The sequence below is a fragment of the Cataglyphis hispanica genome, chromosome 2 (genome assembly GCF_021464435.1).
Source record: "Cataglyphis hispanica isolate Lineage 1 chromosome 2, ULB_Chis1_1.0, whole genome shotgun sequence".
NCBI classification, from domain to species: Eukaryota; Metazoa; Arthropoda; class Insecta; order Hymenoptera; family Formicidae; genus Cataglyphis; species Cataglyphis hispanica.
This window is the reverse complement of record NC_065955.1, coordinates 12,531,446-12,555,475: the sequence shown is the minus strand read 5'-3', so window position 1 is coordinate 12,555,475 and position 24,030 is coordinate 12,531,446. Positions and strand designations below refer to the sequence as shown.

Below are 24,030 nucleotides of genomic sequence, written 5' to 3'. Positions count from 1 at the left end.
TATCGGATAGTTTTGATCTCATTTCTCTAGGGAGGAATCTGCTCATCAATTATTCGCGACAATAATAAAACTTTATTGTACCGAGATCCGTTGTTTACAAACACCGATGTCGAGTGCGACTCGCGCGGCCGGCCGTTCGGCAATCTTCGGCCGGGTTCGTGAGTCTACGTGAGCGCCGCGCCAACTAGAGGCACGCGGGACATCTTAGATCGAGCGCGCGTATTCTTGACGCGACCGGCGTGGGAGTAGGTCCGCGCGCACGTTATAAACATTCGGGAGAAGAAAAACGGTCGAGAAAAATTCCTCCGAGTAACTCCGATCCGGATAAATCTCTTACGTCGCCAAAAACATTGAATACGCGCCATTTGTCTCAATCATTAATACGAGTAAGTGTGTTCGCTTTCGAAGCACGGTGCTTTGCGACAGTCGTTATCGTCGATCATCTCATCGGGAAAGGTTGAACCACCTTCAAAACAAACACCACGTGTGTTGATATTGCTCCGAAATATCACAAAGAAGCTCGGAAGATCGAAATTAAGAAGAATTTTATCGCATATTCAGGAACCATATACGAATGATTGAGCGCGATGTTTCGATTGTGAGTCGAATTTGAAACTCTGATTATTTTATGGCGCGAAAGGTAATTTGAAAACACCGTGAAGCGCGTGATTTCGCGTCGTCACCCTCAAGTGCGGGACAGTTATCGTGTCGCGATCGCTAAATGTGAAATTAACGTATATCGTCGTGGAGAAGACGCGGAGTTTAAGGGGGTTTGATGCACGGTTGAGACGGTGGCGAGTGTGCAGTGGTGGTGCAGTGGATATGCGTCGCCGATTGTTGTGAGAGTGCCTGGAGTTTCCTCGACATCTCTGGATCACGAGGACTCAGGATGGCGCCGGCCAAGATTCTCGGAATTTACCTGCTCTTTATGGTGATGTACGCCGATGGAGGAGATGTCATCGAAGAAAGAGGTTCGTACTTACTTTGCTCTTCTTCCATTCAATGTTTGTTTGAAAATCCTGCTACCGATGACGGAGAGATTTTCTCAGAAAATGAGAATATATCTCAAGTGTATGTCAAACTTTATTATCAATTGGATGAATCGGTGATATTCGAGCGAAATGCTCACGAATTAACAGATAGTTTGAAGCAGAATATTTCACACTAATATGTATACTTATATATCTTTTATTTGAAATATTTAAATCTTTTTAATAGCAATTAAGATAATTTAAATATGCGTAATGTCCCGTTGTTTACCACACGTTTTTATCTCACAACGTGAAAATTTTGATGCGACTTTTGTTGCGATATCTTGCGCAAAATAAAATTTTTTAATGATAATTTATAGGATGCGAGAATTATATATAAATTACTATTATATAAAATCTAGCTTAATTATTCAAAAAAGGAGATATTTTAGCTCTGTACAAATATAAATGGATTAACTTCAATATTTTCTTTTTTCATTGATTATATATAAAAATTGAAGAATTGTTAATGGAAATCCTTATTAACAAACAAAAGTCATCTACGCATACACACACACACTAAAAATTTTGATCTAAACTTTCATATATTTTCTCTTAAATCTTTAATGTACGATACAATAAATGTATAATTAAAATTTTAAAATAACAATTATATTTTTAAACTGTTTTAATACAAATATTTTAACATAATTTGCACCTTGATCTCAATTTAGTGGATTTATTTATCTATCGAGCACCTGTTTCGCTTAGCTGAACGAACATTTTAGTTACGCAAACTTTAATGCTTTTATGAATTGCGCTTTCTCGACTCACTCTCGATTCAACTCGCTGATTGTTCGTCGCGCTTCCAAGCTCGTGATTTTTGCAACACAGTAAATTATAACTGCATATACCAAAGAAACATTTTTAAAGTGAAATGTGATGTATGTATATATATATATATATATATATTTTATTCGAATATACAAACATTTCTTTTTAAACAATTTTTAAATATTTAGTGTGATATTAAATAAAATTCATAATTTTATGCGCGACTCTTTCTTTCAAAACCTTAAAATTAAATTTTAAAATTTATAAAAATTAACAGAAAGCTAATACAATTGCAAGTATAATTTATTATAAAATAACGTCAGTTCTTTAGATCTATATAGAGTTATATAAGAATATGATTTGTTACACTTTCGATTTACCTGTTCGTCTTCCACAAGCAACGGCGCAATTATCGCTCGGTAGATAAGAAATTGCGTATCTCGGCTATTACGATAAAGAAAGCGACTGCCCTTACGATAAGCAAATCATAAGGAATCGACGACAAAGCTCGGATAAAATTCTCTTCATCTTTGTTTTTATAAACGACAGATAAAAGGTTATAATACCGAAAACATCGATTGAATAAAAAAGTAAGCAGGGCGTCTTATTTTCATGCCAGAAAATGTCATTTTTATTTTGGTTTGCGACTGATGAAGTATTACGATAACATCATAAACAGTCATAAACATCGAGAAAAAAATAGATAAGGCACAGAAAAAAAGTTAAGAAAGAATACACGATTTACTTGTCGATTTATCATGCAGCAGCGTTTCTCAATTTGTTCTCTTTCTTTTTTCTTACCCTTTTCTTTCTGTTACGTATAGCACGAAGAAAGAGAAATACCATGGGTTAAATATAACTTGTTACGCGGTTAATTAAGCTTTAATCAGTTCGGTTCATCCAAAGTGCCAGGACAAGAACGAGGCCAATGATACGACGCCGTTCGCTGGAACTTTCGTTAAAGCGGCGGTACCGTGTAAAAGAAATAGATTGATAAGACATTGCAAACACTTTCCTCGGAATCCAATTTTAACTCGAATTTATTTATTAAACACAAGATTATCTTTCTTATTTTAAAATATAGGCTGCAATATTTTAGTTAGCAAGAACACTTTGATTTATATCTTTTTCAAAATATATATGTTTTTCATATTATTAATATATTAAATAAACTTAAAAATATTTACTATTATAATTAAATATTTACTATTATTATTTAAATTATTTATTATTAATATTTAAAAAATTGTTGAAATATAAAATATAATTTCTATAATTTGATTAATTTAGGAATTAAAAGAAAGTTATAGAAAGACGCTATTTATTTTAATTGTTATAGATATTTTATGAATTTTTGAGGCCATACACACATAAAATAAACAGAACGCGTATTTTTTTCTCTTTTATTTTTCTAAACACATAATTATTATAATTTAGGTCTCTCTCTCTCTCTCTCTCTCTCTCTCTCTCTCTCTCTTTCTCTTTCTTTCTCTTTATAAGAATATCTATTTTAAATAGACTATCATATTGAATTGCATAAAAAGATAGAAAAAATTATTATAGACCTCAAAATTTATAAAAGAATATTAGAAACTTATATGTTTGATACAATTTATTATTGGTAAAAATAATTAGAGAGGTGGAAAATCATATTAGGAACTAATATAAAATGTGACCCAGTTCTACTTACGCTACTAGTTTGAAAATAAAGTTTACATTTCTACAACATGACATGTGATGTTGCTCCACTTACACAAGTAGCGCTTCCTTCTATTTTGCTTTACTTTTAAATTTTTTCTGCATAACGTTGCATTAAAACATCAAACAGAAAATATTTGATAATTTCAATTTTCATGAATAGAATAATACATATAGAGAGCTAAAAGAATTATAAGCAGATATTTGCATTTAGTAATTGCAAAATGAATATTAATAGATAAAAATAAACTCTATTGAACATGGAGAACAAGAATGCTTCATTCTCTTAATATGCTGACAGAATTTTTCCACATCAGCTTTGCTTTTATTGTATATCGAACTTCCTTTGAACAAAACTGCCGTTGTCAAACCCCTCAATTTCTTCGAGTCGTTATTGCTCTTCAAGTAGTCGCGCGACGTTCCAAGGGGCTCAAACTTACAACGTCGAATCTCTCGATATAAAGACGAGATAATAAAAGTTCATAAAAATGTACGTCCATATAAGGAAGCTGGTCGTCGCAGTTAAAGATTATGCGGTAATTCTTCATTGAATTCTTCGGCGAAGTATCGGTCGGCTGAAAAAGCAGGCTGCGATGGAAGCAAGAACGCGTTTTCCCCCGCGTTCTTGAAGCGACGTCTGTCCTCTCCTCTACCTTTACTGCACAGAGGAAAGACATAGAGGAGCGGTAGCCAGCCAAGCATAAAGCAGAGCCTCGAATCGAACTCCGCAGCCTTGCGTGGCGCAGGAACAACCCAGACATATTCAACGAATATACAGGTGATCATTCCATTCCGATTGTCTTGTAGAGGACCTAAAAAATTTGAAAAAGAAACTTTAAAAAATTGTAATATTTAAAAACACTAGAATTATTCAAAATTCTTTTAAAAATGTAAAAAGTTATAAAAATAAAAAGAAGCGAAAAAAAATTTTTAATGCTCTAAAAATTATTTTAAAATTAAGAATTTGAAGGCATTCTTGATTCAATGCAAACATTATGTTTTAACACGCAAATATTATTTATATTTAACTAAAATTTTGTAAAAGGAAATAACGCGTCAAGAGACATGTTTATATGTTCTAAATAAAAAATTGATTAAATTAAAAATGAAATTTATTTAATACAAACTAGTATTATGAATTATAGGTATTATGAATTTCTTTAATTGTTATTAAAAAACTTAAAAATGTTCTTTATGTAATTAAGTACGATTATTAACTTTTCTCTCACGCGATCGTTTAATATCTTATTTAATATATACAACAGTTCAATATCTTAAAGTTATTATTTATGATAAAACATTCAAATGTGCATCTAAATTTATTTATTCGTCCAATGTTCTATTTATTAATTTCTTATAAATTTACCTGTCATTTTTTTATTTTTGCAATTTATTTTATTTTTTGCAATATTATGATAAATATTGGCATCGGAATATTCAGATCGGAATAGTGTTCCCACGAATCGATAACGAGTCGCAAGGATGTAAGGGAACGAGCTCAGGTCAACATTACTTGAACCGATGTCGATCACGAGGAATGACGCATCGGTCCGCGGATCATCTGTGCGATGATATTAATCTTTGAAAACTGTTCCATCTCTTTAACCTTGGCTACTCTCTTTCTACCTTTTGTTTTTTCACTCATTAATTTACTAAACATATTACTTTGTACAAAGCTAAAAAAAAGACAGTTTACTCTTTCTCTCTCTCTCTCTCTCTTGAATACTTCCAATACTTAAAAATATAAAAAAAGAGAAAAAAGGAAAGGAAACAAGCTGAATTGTGCAAATTAGAAACTTGCACATTGCTTCCTCATCATTTTATCTCACAAAGCTTTAGCTCCTTTAAGCTTGCGGTTTTTCCAATTTTTGCTTGCTCATAATGGAAGCTTAATCAAATTCATTACCAACCATCCTTTAATAATAATCTGTCAATATAAAAAAATTTAATCCAATATTTCAAAATTTGCGAAAGTTACAACGTATACAAGCATTTTTCAAAATTTCAAAATTTTATAAAAAATAAATTTAATAATAAAAAAACATTTTTACCAATTCTCACCAAATTCAATATCAATCATCCTTTAATAATATTCTATCCACATAAAAAAATTTAACTACATATCTAAAAAATTGCGGAAGTTAGCGATTGCACAACAAATCGCGTACATACAGACATCTTTTAGAAATATGATTTTTCGACGTTTTAGAACATTCTGAACACATTGGCGTAAAAAGAACTCGAAAAAAAATTTTGTCACGAAAACAAAGCTTCCTCTATGAAGAAGCAAAAGAAGAAGAAGAACAGAGAGAAAGATTTAAATATTACATTGCACCGTAAATATACCGTAGCTCCGGTATTTGATACTTCTATCAATCTTTTTTTGCAATATGATATTTATTGAGGCATGAATGTAAAAAATAATCATAAGCACGATTTATCACGAAGGAACTTGAGCAGCACTGGATCAGCTTTGTACAAAGTAATATGTTCAGCAATTGAGCTATCTCTGCTGATGCAACAGCAGAAGCAATCAGGGTCGAGCGACAATGCATTCACCTCGCGCTTTGAATACATTTTACTTCGTACATTGTCTCGCATTGTCGCTGTCTCCTCGCTAGCTCTCGTTTCTTTTTTCTTTTCTTTGAGATAAAAAACCCATTTTAATTAAAAATATTTTCATCGATTATGAAATTGGCATGTAAATGTAATATTGAAACGCGAGTTGTGTCATCTTGAATAATTTCAGTTTACAAAAAAAAAAATTAATAGTTTAAAAGTATCAAATATATTCTCAAAATATCTGTCGCGATAAAAATCATCTAGCCAGTAGATCGAAAATTCAGATCGTATTTTATTACTATGTATTAATTGTCGACTTAGCAAATATACAATATACATTCGTATTGCTGCGATAGGAATACAAGATAATTGCGGTTGCAGTTACTAGAGAGATTTATAAGGCATTATCTCCCGGACCCACGTGTCTAGTGAACGAAAGAAGAGGTCGAAGAGTAATTTATGCCCAATTACAAGCATTCACAGACGCGAGTCTAAGCGCGCGTAATTGTTTAATGGGCTAATGAAATGATACACCCGCCGAATCTAAGCGCGCACAAAAAGCCAATTGTGCACCACCGGCATTCCACGATTAGCTCGACTTCGTGTCACATCGTCTCCGCGGCGTGATAGATACATCAAGAGATGCTTCACACGCGCATAATTTAGCACGCTTTGCGCAAAATTATGCGCATGGGAAGTGCTCTCCCCTGAGAACTAACTTTTTTCTTGCGCACACACGCACGTTCTGTGCCATTGATGAGAATGCTACGGCATTGATATTATGATTAAATAAGTAAAGGAAAGATTTCTATTTATATTACTATGTAAGCAAAATCATCTGTTTATATGACAAGTTGCATCATTTTGCCATATAATGCTATATATTTTAAAAACTTTTATCAAATAAGAAAAAAATGTTAATTATTTAATCACTGTTTAATCATTTTTTAATAAAGATATATATTACTATATATTTTTAGTTTATTATTTTTTAAAAAAAGCTTTAATAAATTACATATAACGTTTCAATATCTATTGGTACAAAATTTAAAATATTTACGAGATTTATAATATATTGTAATAATATATTCATGTTTTTTATATAATAAAATTACAATAATATTCATATCTATATTAAATGCTCATGCATTTTATACAAATGCAAGGAAGAGGAAGCGGCAACGTGGTAGAGGAATTTTGTGCGGAATCTAGTTTAGACAGAAAAGATATATCCAGCTGCGAGGGAATGACCTACCTTTCTATACGTCTCTTTCGATTTTTGAAAAATATCTCAAAGTAACCTGACTATTGCAACTAAAGTTTGAACGATTGAATCGGCAGACTATTCGCATGAAAAAAGAAATAATGCAACGAAAACCTTTCACTTCCTTGCTTTAGCGTTATTACGGTTCTATATAAATGGCAGTACAAAATGATAAAATATATTACAGTTAATCTCCCTGCATTCCTATCTATAATTTTTTTCTTTAAATTATATTTATATTTTTTCTACTTTATTTTCTTAATTGTATATAGTCGTGCATATTTGCAAGTACATTCATATGATTGGAATCCGTATTTTTGTATGAATTTTTCTAGAGAATTGCAAGTAAATTGTTCACAAAATTATTGAATTTAATTTATTGTAGTGTTATTTTTTCCTTTTTTTTCTGCTAGTGTTATTTTTTTAAATCTTTTTGGAAGTAGCGTAATGAGAGTCCATCGACGTCTCTTTAAAATATATTTTTCTAAATATTAATTATTTTGACGGAACAAAAGAAATATATTTTCTTTAGAAAACATTTTCTGTATGAAGATGTATTATTCAGCATGAATCTTTCATACGAGTATATCTATATACATATGTGCAAAACTGGACCTGAGATCAATCGTTAAATGGCGTTTTTTTTTCTCGTCCACATCCTTGCGAAAGAACGTGCGAGGCATTCTACGGATTCTCAAAGCGCGTGCTTAGCCAGTTTCGTATCCGATGGCAATTAAGTAGCAAAATATGTAATAATTTTCACCCTTACTTGTGTTATCTTGAATTGTCACAAATAACGAATGATAAAATCTATTAGAATTTAATGATTTTACATCAACTAAATATCTGAAGATATTCTGATCTACAGAAAATATTTGGAAATTTAAGCTATATATTTAGAAAATTAAAACAAATTTGGTTCTTCAGAACACTAATGGAGTAATTTAATTAACATAAAAACAATTTAATTAATATAATAATTTAATTAACAACTAACATAAAGCAACATCCTTGCTTTTGTTAAAGTAAATGTAAGTTACTAATAACAAGTACATATATCATCAAAATAATGCTTACTCAATGCTAATTAAATAAAAGTATATGATAACTGATATCTATGATATATAGAATTTAGAGAATGTATATGTAAATGAAAGTTCTTTTTTATGACTATATATTGCCAATGAAATTCGTTATTGATAAAAATATTATCAATGAAAACATTATCGTTGAAATCATTTATCGATAATCTCATCGTAAAAAAAATCTGCAGGTTTGTATTTTAAACCGCAATAATTAAAATTAAAATTATCATTAAATTTTTATTAAATTATTAAATTATATTAAATTATTAAATTATTAAATTATATTAAATTTTTATTAAATTATTAAATTATATTAAAAATAAAAATTATTTATAAGATTATTAATACACAAACATTCAATTTAAAAAATATTATTACCTTTAGATTTTGAATCTTAAAATATAAATTTAATTCATATTTTGTTTTTTAAATTAATCACATAAATGTTAATTGAAAATATTTTATGATATTACTGTCTGGTATATTATATCTGTCGCGAACGTTGAGAATGTGAGAAAATATCGAAGCTTCTGTTGCGTCTGAAATCGCAACGGAAATCGGGACGCGTGCATGAGCGGAGTCGTGCCAGTCAGCGATGAAGTTCAAAGACTCGCGGTATTCATCGGCTTGAAAGAGTACGACGGATCCTGACTACGAGGTTCCCCCTTTTATTATCGAGTACCGAAGTTCAACGACACTGCCCCCGATGCGTAATCCCAAAGACCACATTCAGTAACATGTCCAGCGCGAATCTCAAGGAGCGAGTCTCAAGGAACACGGCCACAGCTCGAGGGTCACTAGCAGGAAAGGATTTGTAGCCTCTCGTTGAAACTTGACGTAACATCGGCGTTATTACAAAATAGAAAGGGCTTTTAAAGATCGTCAGAATACATGCTTGAATTGCAAGAGCTGCTTGCTTATTTTAAATAGACGACGATCTTTTCTTGAATGGAGCTCTATAACATTCTGAGCCGTTTATTACTTTCGCTTTGTTAAAAATTTATTACAATTTTCTGATTTCATTTTACAATTGTCTCAAAAATATACTTTAATCTTCTTTTCACAAAAAATATCATAAGATATGTTCAATTAGCATTAATGTGTAATCCAAGATAATTTAGAAAACAAAGTATAGATTGCAAATATAGACTGTAAATATATTCTACAAGTTAAAATAAAAATGTTTTATTATCATAATTTAGCATTGATTCACATTGCTTCGTAAAATGCATTTATTATTTCCATATGCTTTCGATTATAAATTCCGGATAAAATTTCTCTCGTAATAAAGAAAATACGGAGAAAAAGAACAACTTATTTGACGATAGCATGAAAGCCTCGTTGAGACGAGTGAACTCGACCAATAATATAGTAGTGACTTAACACCAGTAGCACTCGGTGCGCCTCGGGTGCGAAGTGAGCATAACTGCGAGACGGTGGAGTTTAATTGAGGTTGATGAGGGGGGCGCGCGTATTGGCCCGGAATTCAATGCCGCGATGATGTTTCTTGCTCGTAGCGAGACAACGTCTTGAACGGAATGTTTCGGGAAAATCGATGAAATCGTCTGCTCACCGAGACGTGCAGGTAGCAAAGATGACTGCTTCGACAAAAGAATCACTGATCATTGCACATTAAGAACTCGCTATGACGTAACCTTTTGTCAATAAAAATCTATTTATATTCTAGTCCCAATAGATCTGTTTATATTCTAGTCAACAATATTATAAGATAAAAGGATAAAAAAAATTTTTACTTGTAGTTAGAAACATAAATCGGTGCAGTTTGTATCAAATCATTATTTCCATAAAAATATACGCTTTATTCATCGTTAGATAATTTGCATCATATGTATAATTATATGTATAATATTTTAAGAGAGTCAAAAAAAGGTTATTTGTTTAGGAAAATTAAATATCAAATATTTTAAATAAATTTATAAAATTTAATTAAACGCGTTTTTATATTATTGATATATATTATCTTCTTTAACAGATCTCACAAAATATAATTTTCATTTAAAATTTTTTTATAATCTGTAAAGTACATTCTTTTGTTGACAGTTGCGCATTCTTTTTTTATATAATATATAAATTCAATAATATTTTTCATATTTTGTAAAGTTTTTTTATTTATTTAAAGATACACAAGATAACGTACGTATATCGTTTATCGGATAAGATGTTTGTCATGACGTGACATTCCATAGTAGTTATTTAAATGCTCGCCTTACAGTACCTATAGGTACTTCTTATCAAGCGCGTTTTGTATAAGGCTCGTACGACACTCAGCCTTTGAATAGAGACGTTCCAACCTCTTCGACAATCGAGTTATCAGCATCCTGTCTCAAGCTACATATCTATTTATATGTGTAATAAGAAAGTTGCAAAAAATATCTTCCTGATTAAAATAAAAAAGCAAAATTGGCAAAAACAAAAATAAATATAGCAAAATATCTTTAGAGAAAATAATATTACATTAGATTAATATATATAAAATTATATACATTTATACAATTACACGTTTCATTTAAATATCTACTATCTAGAAATTTAAAATCTAATTTTTTTGATCAATTGTAAATCTTTTTTTTCACAAAACTACATTATTCGTTACTCATTGTTTTCAGCTACAAATTATGCATTTCATAGTGCATTAATAATTCAATTTGAGCTGACTAAGAATAGGTAATATCGCTCACAGATAGAAATATAGTTATACAAGGCTTTAGAATGGCACGTGTTCCAGTAAAGATGAACTAATTCGTTAACTTTTCATCCAACGATATTTTCCATTCAACAATGCGAAAGCTAATCTAATAATCCCATTCAGGCGATCCTTTAACAAGATTCCAGATTCGAGTCATCTCCTTGGGCATGAACCTGCTCCGTGACTTGATAAAACGGCCAGGCTGCACCATGCATACCATAAAATCGCAACGGCGTCAAATAGCGCAAAAAAACCACGGTAGAATCTCTCTTTCTCTCTCTCTTCTTCTTCTTCTTCTTCTTTTTGTCTCTCTCTTTTTCTCCCGGACGTGGAGGACGTTCGCGGGTTTTCGTCATGAAACCGGGCTCTGACGACGCGCGCAGCCAGCACATGGTTCCAAGTTGCGTGCCGCGGTTACAGAGCAAGAACCTCCCCCTCGCCGGGAGGAACGTACACGTTTCGCGTTCATCCTCCGCTGCTACCTTCGACATTCTTCCCGACCCCGCACACCCCGGCCCCTATTCCATTCAGGCATAATAACCATGCAGTTTCCCAGCGCGTCTTCAATGGGCGAAGATTGCATGCTACGGGCCAGTCCTTCTCGTCCTCTTCCTCACCGCATCGCTTCTATCCTCCTGTTCTCTCTCTCTTTCTCTCTTTCTCTCTTTCTTTCTCTATTTCTCTCACTCACTTCTCTGTGATCGCGAGTCTTTCCTCGTCTTCTTCCCGCATCCCTTTCCTCCTGTGTCTTCAAGTTTTTGCCTCTTTCTCTCTTTAGCTTCTGCCGCGATGCTTGCCTGTCGCCATTCTCGTAGAGACTCGCGATGGTCATGTCTTCCGCGAACACGGAAAAATAATTTTATTTCCTCTCCAATGTTCTGCAGAATCATGCTGAATGGATCAATGCATATGTAAGCGTTTTCCGCATTTCTAAATTAATTTTTTAATACGCCAATACAAGAAAACAAATTAAAATTTTTAAACGGAAACAACTATTAAAGAAGTTAATACAAAATTTTAGATTTTAAATTTAATTGTTTAAACATGTGTATTTTGTGCATAATATGATTTATATATGCCTCCGTTATCATCAATAAATACTTGCTATCCGTCTCAATATTTTACTTATCATTAGTCGATTCTTCAATATATCTGCGGTATTATATATATTGGACAAAATAAATTGATCCAACATTCTAGTAGAAATATTTAATCATACCATTTAAAAAAAAAATCATAATAATTTATATGTATATGAGAGAGAATCAGACTTACGTAAATTTGTCTCTTTCTTTAATGTAAAGTTACGGATACTTGGGAGTAACATTATGAGAGCACACGATGTGTAGCATATGAGAAAATATCGCAAGGCTTGTCTTTTTCTCACGTGTATATTGCATCTACCGTCACGCGAATCTAAAGACGTCCTATTCCCAGCGCAAAGGTACGAGCCATTACGGCAGTCCGGAGTGCAACCTTTCCATTTATTTTCTCGTTTTCCTCTCTGTCATGGTTCGTTATCTTATCTCGTAAATTGAAGAAACAAATCCTTGTAAAAAAAAAATTGCTTTTCTTTTTTTTCAAAGTCTTTTCAACTTTAGAAGAGACTGATTGTTGAAGATTTCAGGTTTTGTAATCTAATTAATATACTAAAGATTTCTTTTTATGTTTATTCAAAATATTCTATTTTCAGTAATACATAATGCAATAATTTCTGCTAACACCCTAAGTTACGTGGTATTTTTATAGCGATATTATTTTATAGTTTACTCAGCTTATTCGAATTTGTATGATATATACTTGCTACGCAAAACAAATTACACGTTAAACGTTAATTTTTACTACTGCCAGAAGAATCGTATCATTTCACTGTGTAAGGAGATATTTTTCTTCACTGCAATATTTATTAATTTGTAAAATTGCGAAGTGCACGTATTAAAAGGATGAAAAACGAGGCGTATCCGTTGATGAGCGAACCGGAGGGTCGCGAACAGGCTCCCTCAAGTTGACCAAATAAAGCAACCAGTTCCAAAGAAAACAGTCCAGATATGTCTCCAGGGAGTCAAGCGCTCGTCCAAACCGGGATTCGATGTCGCGAACTCGCGAGCGTTGCATCTTCTCCGGGGCCGAGGTGAATGTCCAAGCCAATCGATGGTCAGACTGGACGAACAAGTGAACTTGAGCTCTCATTTCTATAAATTCTTGTATTAGCTTGCAGACCGATAATGTCGATCTTTTATCTATTTAATGTCCGCTGGATATAGGATACAGGATTAAGTAATTATCTAAAATTTTGGACATAGTTGTGTAAACGAAAAAGGGAAATTTTGAATAAAAAATATCAATATTTTAAAATTTCTAGATCTTTTTGCTTATCACACAGCCGAATGAGTACTAAATATTTTAAAATAATTGTAAGGAAAATATATTTTGTATATTAGTACACAGTTTTCAAACTGTTCATGAATTACAATTTTATCTTTTTTATCTTTTTAAATATACAATATTTTTAAAACGATATTTATATTGTTTAAAATAAAAGTTTAACTCGGAAAATTGCTATTTTAGTAAATAATATATCATTTTAATGTGATGTTATAATTTTTCGCTTGAATCTATTGCAAGGACATTGTATTTGCGTCATTAGAAATAACTTTAACAAAACTTGATTAAAGTATATTTTTAATGCAAAACATGTGAATTGCAATATGTTAATAAATTGACAAGATACTAGAATAATTAACTATATATTTATGTGATAAAAATAAAGACGTACATGATATATATATATATATATATATATATATATATATATATATATATATTGCAAAGTTATTAAACAGTATAAAAGACTGATTTGCGATTCTAATTTATCCATTTCTATTGTATAAATTAAAATATTGTACGCAATCTTTATAATAAATAAAAATATATCCATGTTATTAAGAAAGAGAGCATAGTACACTAATAGTAATTATAAATAAACATAATTACATACTACATTCACTAGCTTGCATTGTGGATATTTTTCCAGAGACTATAAAATGGCGCAAGCTATCTAATCTAATAAACTATCTATCTAATCTATGAAAGAGTAAGAGAAGGGAATACACACGTGAATACAATCTATAAAACGGGGAAAAAATTATTGCTTGAGAAGCAATGCCTTACCGAATATATAATTAGCCTAGTATTTTATTTTTAATATGCTTCTATTAAAAATTTAATTTTAATTTATTACATGAGGAGACCATATTATAAAAATTTCATGAAAGGATAAAGTATTCTTACTTTATGCGATAAAAAAAGTAATAAGTTGCGATACACATTTGAATCTCTGAGATTCCCATTCAATCTCAGTCACCCTTACTTCGCACATCCCGCATTTCTCTTTTACATACATATATATATATGCACGCTATACTATTCGAATTCGTACAATTCTTCTCGTTGCAACTGCTCGATGCACACGCGCTTGATGCGACGTGTGCATTTAGAAAACCGGTGCGACCCCGAAAGAACGCACGGGGAATCTAAACGAGTATTGTTGCCCTGACTGTCGAGGATCTTCTAGCGTTGGTGGACGAGACAGGGCTGGGAAAAGGGAGAGGGGGGAGGATGGGGGGGGGCTAAAGAGGGATGAAAGGCGCCGAGGGTTCGGTTACCTGCGGGGCCACGATACTCAGGTACTGCATTGTTGCGTTGTCGCCGGGATACGAGCCACCATGGCCCCATAGTGCTCGCTAGGAAGGCTGCGCAACGGGCGAGTCGAGGCTAATCTGCGAGGTGGCACTGAACCTGAGACAGGAAAACTCGCCTTCACGAAACGTAAAAAAAAAAAGAGGAACTGAGGCGTTGTATGACATAGTTGGTTTGCATGCACCTTGCGCCGGAATAGTATCTAATAGTTTTCTTCCTTCCGAAAAAATGTATTGGTGGAATACGCAGACTGAGAAGAATATTACAAAGGAGATCTGATCGACAAGGCTTTATAGCAGTCGTTTGGATAAAATAGAATTTTCAAATACTATAATCTACATTAAGATCTTCATCGTTTCGCATATATTTGTGTATAAATAATCGCGAATTATAAGGCATGCATATATGTAGAATTTTAAATGATCATTATTAAAAGTTCAAGCTATACATAAAAATTATAAAAGATAGATTTGAAATTAAAAAAAAATGATTTAATCCGAGGAATAAAAAAAAACAAAATCCAGCAATCTGATCAATATTAGTATTTAATAATAGCATTCAATATGTAACTCTTCTGAAAAAAAATTTGAATATATCTATTTATTTTAATATAAATATTGATTATTAAAAAAGATGCTAATTTAAATTTTATATAATGGATACTGTTTCGGACGGTATATCTGCTTCTTGTTGTTGCTCGGGATACGGCCACCCATGCGGAGTGTACTGAAATGCGTCGTGTGCGAGTTCGTCACCATGGAGAAACAACCACCATGGCAAGAATATAACGTTACACTCTGGTAGCAATCTTGGTGTGGGAACACCGTCGAGATGGAGGAGTGTAAGAGAAGAGTATATACGCGCTGCTCATATACAATCGCGGTTAAGGAATACTGTGGCTGGTTTAAAGCACAGGCCTAAGGAATACGATATCCCTCGATCTCGTATCTTAAAAGTACCTTCATCATGAACATGTTGAAATCAACGTGTAACTTAATCAGGGCTTAATAATAAATCTGCTGTTGCACTGATCGCACAACATGCTGCCGCGGATCTAAATAACAAATAAAAGTCACGAGACATTTTCACATAGAAACTACAGAAGAAGAAATTGTGACAGGTTTCTGCTTATTATAATTTATACTTAATAAAATTCTTCTGCGTTCTAGTAATAATAACAAATAAATATACGAGAGAAAAGAAGGAATTAGAAGTTAATTAATCGGATTCTTAAGATCTTTTTCTACTTTTTTTTTTTGGAAAAAAAAAACGTGAATTTTAAATACTGATATATATCACCTAAAATTGAACATAATCACAATGATATTTCTTACTGAAGAAAAATATACTACGCGCAGCTATAAAGATATACTTTTTTCAGAATCTTACTACATGTTCTTCATATACATTATTCCATTGCATGAATAATAATTTTTTCCAGTTTGATGACCGAAACAGACTCGATATTTGTCGTAAGAGCTCCTTAATGACGCGTCGCGAGATTGTGCGTCACATGTATATAGCGAATCCGTTCACTGTCATTTTTTTCCAAGCGTTGACGAAGCAGCCTTGCGAAAGCAGAGCCGCACGCGAAGTTTGACCTATACGCGGCAGGAGAGTACATTTTGTATAAAATAAAAAAAGGTTTAAGTTTGCCAGCCATGTGGGTACATCGAGAGCACACTTGGCAACACCATGTAGAAGCATATGTCGCGCTTTTTATCGAGCGTTTTATTTTTCGTCACGCTAATGTCGAGAGACGCCTTGTCCTTCGTCGTTAAGCTTGTTAAATATTTCGCAAATCCACATAAAATTGTTTTATATTTTATTTATTATATTTTTATGTTGTTATTGAAGATTTATCAGAACAAGTTGGATGGCCGTGTGTGTTCGATAGCGCATGTTTTAATAATTTTTTGAATCGTTAATGCATTTTCAAGACGCAAATAATATATATGCTTTCCAACAATTCCACAATATAATTACATTTGATATTTAATTAATTAGAGAAATGCGCATTTACGTACATAAGTTTTGGCGCGATAAATATCGGATATTTTCCTCTTTTTTCCTCAGAAATATCGAAATTGAATGAAGATAAGATAACGCTGTGAAACGGTATCATAATTAGCGGAATGCCAACACGTGTAATGTATACCACCGAAACATGGATTCCTTCAGCGTAAATCAATCCAAGGTTCCCATACTATTCCCGTTATGGGAAAAGAAAGACACAGTGACAGCCTGTGTCTTCCCGCGCCTAGTACGCGTGTGTTTTTCTCCTTTTTTCTTCATCGCGCTTCTCAATCTCCGGCGATTTATATCTTTTTTTTTTCTCGCGATCGCATCTCTTCATTCTGACCGCACGATTTTTCAGGTGGCTACTCCGAAGAAAATCTGTTGCCTAAACTGTTTATTCGCAATTTTAAAAGTCGATCTCTTCCACGTGTTAAGATTTACGTAACCGTGAAATAAAATGCAAAATGCTTAAAACGTTGAATGCCGGATCTAATTTGCTTGTCTTTCCATTTATGTCAAGAGAGAGAAAAAAATTCTTATTCTATATATATTACATCTCTCTCGATATAATATAATTGAATTCTATAAAATTATTACGTACATTTATTTTTTTTGCCAGTTACCAGCACGGCGCCATTGAAAAATAAAATTTCGGTCATTAATGATCAATGTAGCATTTAATATTTTAATAGAAACTGTGCAAATAAAAAAAAATACAATAATTTATCATAGCTAAACTAACATTACTATGAATATTTTTGAAACAACTTATTTTGTGATTTTAATAAATTTTAGACTGTAAATGATAACAATCTTTGTTTTAATAAAATAAACTGAAATATTAGCAATCATGTATATGCCGTTGAAGGGATAATAGGAAAATTTATGAATATAGTTTTAGTTGATTTTTTATTATATTTTATTTTTAAAATTTACATTTTTGTAAATATTCTTATATTTCTTTTACAAGCATTTTGAGTGTCATGAATATAAAAAAATTAAATATATTTGTAGCGAATGAATTCCACCCGCTAGCCGGATGACGACTGTTGTTCGTTGAATAATACAATACGATGCATACACGTAAGATATAACAATGAGAACAATTACGACGTATCAGCTGATTATAAAAATGAAATCGTACACCTGGCGGGTGGACAGAATTCAAGTTCAAACTATACAAGCATTATAGTTACATTGTCGTGATGCTGCAGTAGGGAGGGGTCTCTCTCTCTCTCTCTCTCTCTCTCTCTCTCTCTCTGGAGACCATTTGCCTAACCATCTTGCCTCAGATTGACAAGAGTCACGACGAATACTGACTGCGAGTTTGGTCGAGTGCACTCTTTGGTCAACCAGGATAAAAAGGGGCGAAGGTGAATGAGAGGTCGACGCCTAGATCGTTTCTTCGCCCTCTGTTCCTCGGCCTTACGTTCCTCCTTTTTTGCTTTCTTTTTTCTCCGCGCGACGACATGAAATTCCTCTGACAAACAGAGACTGCTCGGTTTCTGTTCGCCAGATCCCTGGTCAATGCAATCTCCGTAGTATCAAGGATGCTTTGTACGCAGGACGAATAACAAGCGGCAAATGGATCTCTGCATCGCAGCCTCTTAGAAAAGCCCCGGACGGACCACTTCAAGTCGCAGTCGCGGCAGCGAATACCGATCAAACGAACTATTTGCTGGTTCACGTAAATGATTTTTTTCAGTACCTGCATATAACGCATAAGCGAGTAAAAGCTGTAATTATAATTACTTCATTATTTTATTAGTTTCAAGAAAATATAGATATATAAATTTCATTTAAAAATATCAATGAAGTTATGTCTTTTGTTAATGTAGTGCGCGCTTATATTTCTTTAATATTTTCTAAATCTCTATTTTTACATGAAAAAACATATTATGTTATTTGAAAAATTATTAGCAAATTATTCAACAGCACGCTAATTTAAAATCTAGTTGTAAATATATATTTAATAGTTAAAGTTAATAATCACACAGATTACTTTCCTTCTTGATAAAAGAAGAATTAACTTTACTTTGTTTAAAAAAATATATTATTAAAATTAATCAGAGAAAATATATCTCACACACAAGGTCTTTTATAGAGAAAAAATGACATACGAGAAAATATATAATAAAATATATAAAAAAATCGATATATATTTATCTGATAGATATTGATTTTATTCTACTAATGTATGGAAAAAAAATGGAAAAGTAATAAAAAAATAGAGTTAGAAATAACAAATAATTGAAAATAATTAATATCTCTTCTTAGAGTGAACATAAAACATTAAACAATGGAAGTACGATAGTACAATATGGTACGTAGTTAATTTTAATAGCTATTTTTGCAAGTGCAATTCACGACTCGTTGTAATATAATTCACGGCGAAATACGCGAGTTGTTTCTTACTTCGCTCTGATCCTTTGCGATTCATCTCGCGCCTTCTTTCAATGCTGCTCGCTTCATAAAATATTCGCGATATCGACTTGTCTCCGCTGATAGAACTCGAAGAGTTCCGCGAAGTGACGAATCGTTTGTTCATGATGAGAAAGAAGAAGGATAGATTGAAAAATCAGCACGTAGGAGATAACGTATTCATGTATTCATGTGTTGGCTTAACTAAAGCTCGTCTCGTTGCTCATTTTGTCAGTGTTATTTACACGCTCTTACGCATTCAAGAATTGATTCATGTGGTACAAAGATCTGAAAAAAATATATCTTTTGATAATTTGATGTTATATATATATAGTCAAATTTTTAATGTTACAAAAAGAATTTACATTAAAAATTATACATATAAATTACGTTTTGCATTATATTTTATACAAATATATATATAAACTTAATACAACATACTCATAACACATTATAATATATATATATATATATATATATATATATATATATATATATATATTAACACAACAACAATATGTTAAATTAACACATGAATGTGTTAAATATTTAACACAAAAATTTGAACCGACATAATTTTTAACAAGAAAACAAGTTTTTTAAATGTGTATATGTCTGTAAAAATTATTTATTATAAATTAAGAATGTTATTAATGAGACAGCAAATATACATATGTAACTCAAGATTCCTTCGCTTAAATATTATTAATCCAAAACTTATGTTGCATAAATATTGCATATTAATTATTACATATGCATATATTATGTGTGCCTACATATATGTACATATGTACAATATTTGATAGATATGTAAATAATGTTTTCCAAGAAGAAAGTATAGAACAAAATTTTACTTTAAAATAATTATTTTTAGGAAAAAATGTAATTACAAATATTTATTTTTTTTTTAATTTTGCATTTTATTACTATAATCTTGTTAAATAAGAAGTATTCTCGAAGGAAATTCTAATGGAAAGCTTAGTAATAAAAATATTAGCTCTAAGAGAGCATTAGTATTTTACTTCCAAATACTTTAGAATCTATGACATTCTCAAGTGCGATGTTTCCCCAGTAGTTATAAAAGTTTTACAAATTGTGCAGCTTCTTGTGAGCTAAGTGCCCATCTTATGATGCACGAAGCACACAAAGGATGCACAGTCAAAAGGTCCTTAGCCACTTTGCGGTGTCTTCTTTGGGAAAAGACGACGAGCAGAATGAAAGGACGCTTCAATTCCGTAAATATTAGGACAGGTTTGTTTAAGCAACCTGGCTTCATAGAGGAAAATACACAGCATCCCTTACGGAAGTAGCCTCTTATGGCTCACAAGATTGCATGAAAACCAATTTCTCTAAGTAATTCAAAATTATTTGATCTCTTCAATTGCTATTGATTCCTTTGCTATCAATCTTAAATGTAATACGCCTGCGCATTCCGAGAAAAGTAATATATATATATATATATATATATATATATATATATATATATAAATTATTATATTAATTAATTATAAAATAAATTATATTAAATTATTATATAAATTATTATATAAATTATATATATATATATATATATATATATATATATATATATATATATATATATAATTTAAATTATATGTTTAATTTAATTTAAAATAATATAGAAATTAAATATTTGAATATTAAATATTTGAATATTAAATATACGCTTCTGCAGAAATTTGATTAATGGATATTTTTAACAAGAGCAAATTATCAAGTCAATTTTTTTATAAAATAGGACTACAAACATATATTTTATAAGCGACCTGAGCATTCTATAATGCTTTCATTCATAATTGTCTTTCAGCAATCGATGTTCATTCATGTATCAATTTACCTGCTTTAACACGACTCTATGTTGCGTCGATAAGTTGCATATCGAAATATGATATCTACACTTTTTCTTATCAATTCTCGCTCGTGCGTATTAAACAACGTTCACGACGGCCGTTGAATTCAAATTCTCGTATCATGATTCTATAATCACTTTGATTCCATAATCATATTTCATATTCTTTTTATTTTGCAGAAGAGATAAGACAGTTATATACAACTACAATATATAAGTTTGTATATCTCACAAAATAATTAGGAGAAAGAAAATTTATTATTGACAAAGATATATCTGACACTGATAATAGCACGTTATCGCGTATACAATTATTGAATCTAGATGAGACTGATCTTATATTTGTTTATAACACAAAGCGAACAAGCGTCTTTCTAATCGACAAAAGATTTTTAAGGATCAATTTTTCTCAGACTTTCCTCTTTTTTTCAACGATCCCATAGTTGTCGTGAACGAAAGTACCCGAGTGTCGGAACGAACGTGAAATTTCCCACGAACCGTTGTCAAGGTACATAGTCCTTCCGCTGCCATTAAGTATACCTCGTTACTTTCACTGACAACGCACACGATAGATATATGTATACAAATCTGCTGTGAACGAACGGCGAAAAAAATTCACATTTGCCCTATGGGTCATTACATTAGCGAGCATTCGCGCGACGGTTTTAAAATTATTTCCCGTTTATATATCGCGCCGCACCGGCAAAGAGGAAAAAGTGCCAGGTGCGCCGTAGGAAACGGGCATGAATATCTAATATACAGGCGAACCCGGAAGCGAGACGAGAGGTGCACGTCCTGTTCTAAGGACTTCGTCTCTCCTTTCACGTGATCCTCGCCTCGTGATGTCCCGTGGGCACCGGCAGCTGCCGGTATGGACAGCAAAGTTCGTCCTTCTGGTGTTTTAAGAAAATTTATATCCCGCTTTCTCCCTCATCCATGAGTCTGAGAAAAAATCTAGCAACCAGCTTGCCAGGATATCCACCCACTTCCTCTTGTACGATTGAAAAAAAAGAAAGCATTTCCCTAAGAAATTGTGCGTGGATCTGTGAATGCACGGAAATTTTTCTAACTTTAAATTGTCGAATTTACAGAATATATACTGTATTCTCGTAATTATAATTATAATTTAATTTAAAAAATATTTATAATATATATTATAGTAATTTAAACATAGCAAAAGAGAGGAAGAGAAATATTCAAAGTATTTTTATTAAATATTATTATAAATTAAATAATTGCTATTTAATTTATAAATATATAAAATCTGTAAATGTATAGATATAATAGCATCTTAGAAGATTGATAGTAGATGTTTAGAAGTATTTCGAAATATAAAGCTGTCAAATACAAGATTTTCACGTGCCGCGGATGATAATTAATCTTAACTGAGCAATGTGCTAATAAGATTCTTATATTATAAATTATTTTGCAAATATAAATTATTTTGTATCATTAGAGATGAGTATACATTATTTGTGAAGTAAGAGAGATCGAATTACGTATACGAAAACGGAGTCGTACGAAAGTTTTGGGAGTCCATAAGGTGAACATGTGCTACGATCGATAGATCATCCAATAGATTCATTGTGATCTTCGATCTTTACATCTGCGTAGCACATTAATAATAGAGCACATCAGCAATATTCCCGATGCGTGCTGCGCTCCCTCTTTTCTCTCACCTTTTTTACGAGATTTTCTTACCTGGACCACCGACATCATCCCACGCTCGATGATGAGCAGGTGATGAACCTCCACCGACCCATCTCGAAATCGAAACCTTCACAGATTATGTTTCCGTAGATCTTCGATTGGTCTAAGTCATAATTCTGCGTGTCGTATTGCTGCTGTCGATTACAGTAACATCTGCCAATCTCGCGGGTCAATTAAAATAAATTACATAATATAATATAAATATGCTTACATTTAGACGTTACAAATCACTTGTTTTAGCTTCTTTGTTATAAGCAAGAAAAGATGAATTAAAAATCTATCAAGAAAATTTGCACTCTCGATATTATATTCAACAAATTAAAAAAATAGATGGAATCTGCATTTTATGCTAAATTTATTGCATTTTTCATCAAATTTCTATTATAAAAAAATAAAACTTTTTTTTTTTATTATAACACATAATACAAGAAATTTATATTAAAAATTAAATTGATGCATCATTGCAAACAATTGCATAATTTTAATATATTGGCAGATAAGTGCATCAGAGTATTTATGAAGGGTATTGTGCTCTTCTATTTTTATTCAGTACGTATATAGACTAATTTACAAGTATCTGTTTTTCACCTTCTACGACCACCCACGATTCAAGAATTATTTTCGTGCGATAACCCTGCGCGATAGCGAATGAAAGATGATGGGCGGTCGAGTACTTCACTGCCGGTTAACAACAAACACAATAACGACGGCTTTCTTCGCTCGTTCCTTTGTTCCTTTGTTGCATTAATCATTCAATTTGTGACTACTATTCGTAAGCGATCACTTAGGCTCACCTGCAAACGATAATTTGCAGTCAATTTTTTCGCTGATATGTATATCGCGACGACTAATATCTTTGCGATGCAATGAGCTAAATCCGCGAAATCGCAAAGTGAAATTGCGAAATAGCATGCATTTCATTGTTCATATTTCCCTTTTCACGACCGCATATTTTCCGAAAGCATTCGGTTTCCGAACAACTGATCTCCGAGCGACTATAAAATGAAAATATTCCTAAGTCTCATTCTAATCCGCAGTGCGATAAAGGAATGGAATTTGTGCAGGTAACAGGTGAATTTATTTTGGTATAGTTATCATGTTATATTCGAGTGCACAATGAATTATGTACATTAAAAAAATTGCTTGGATTATAAAAACATGATGTAAATAAGAAAGTTGTTCTTAAGTTG

At 32.1% G+C, this 24,030-nt stretch overlaps 1 protein-coding gene across 1 annotated transcript in view; it reads left to right on the top strand.

Annotated features, from left to right (window-relative positions):
• The first annotated feature begins 230 nt into the window (after positions 1 to 230).
• The window catches only part of LOC126858898 (epidermal growth factor receptor), a 155,061-nt gene continuing 131,261 nt past the window's right edge, over positions 231 to 24,030 (top strand). The window contains exon 1 of the mRNA XM_050609567.1: positions 231 to 971. Coding sequence (XP_050465524.1) covers positions 890 to 971 — 82 coding nt within the window. The 5' untranslated portion in view covers positions 231 to 889. The remainder of the gene's footprint in view (positions 972 to 24,030) is intronic.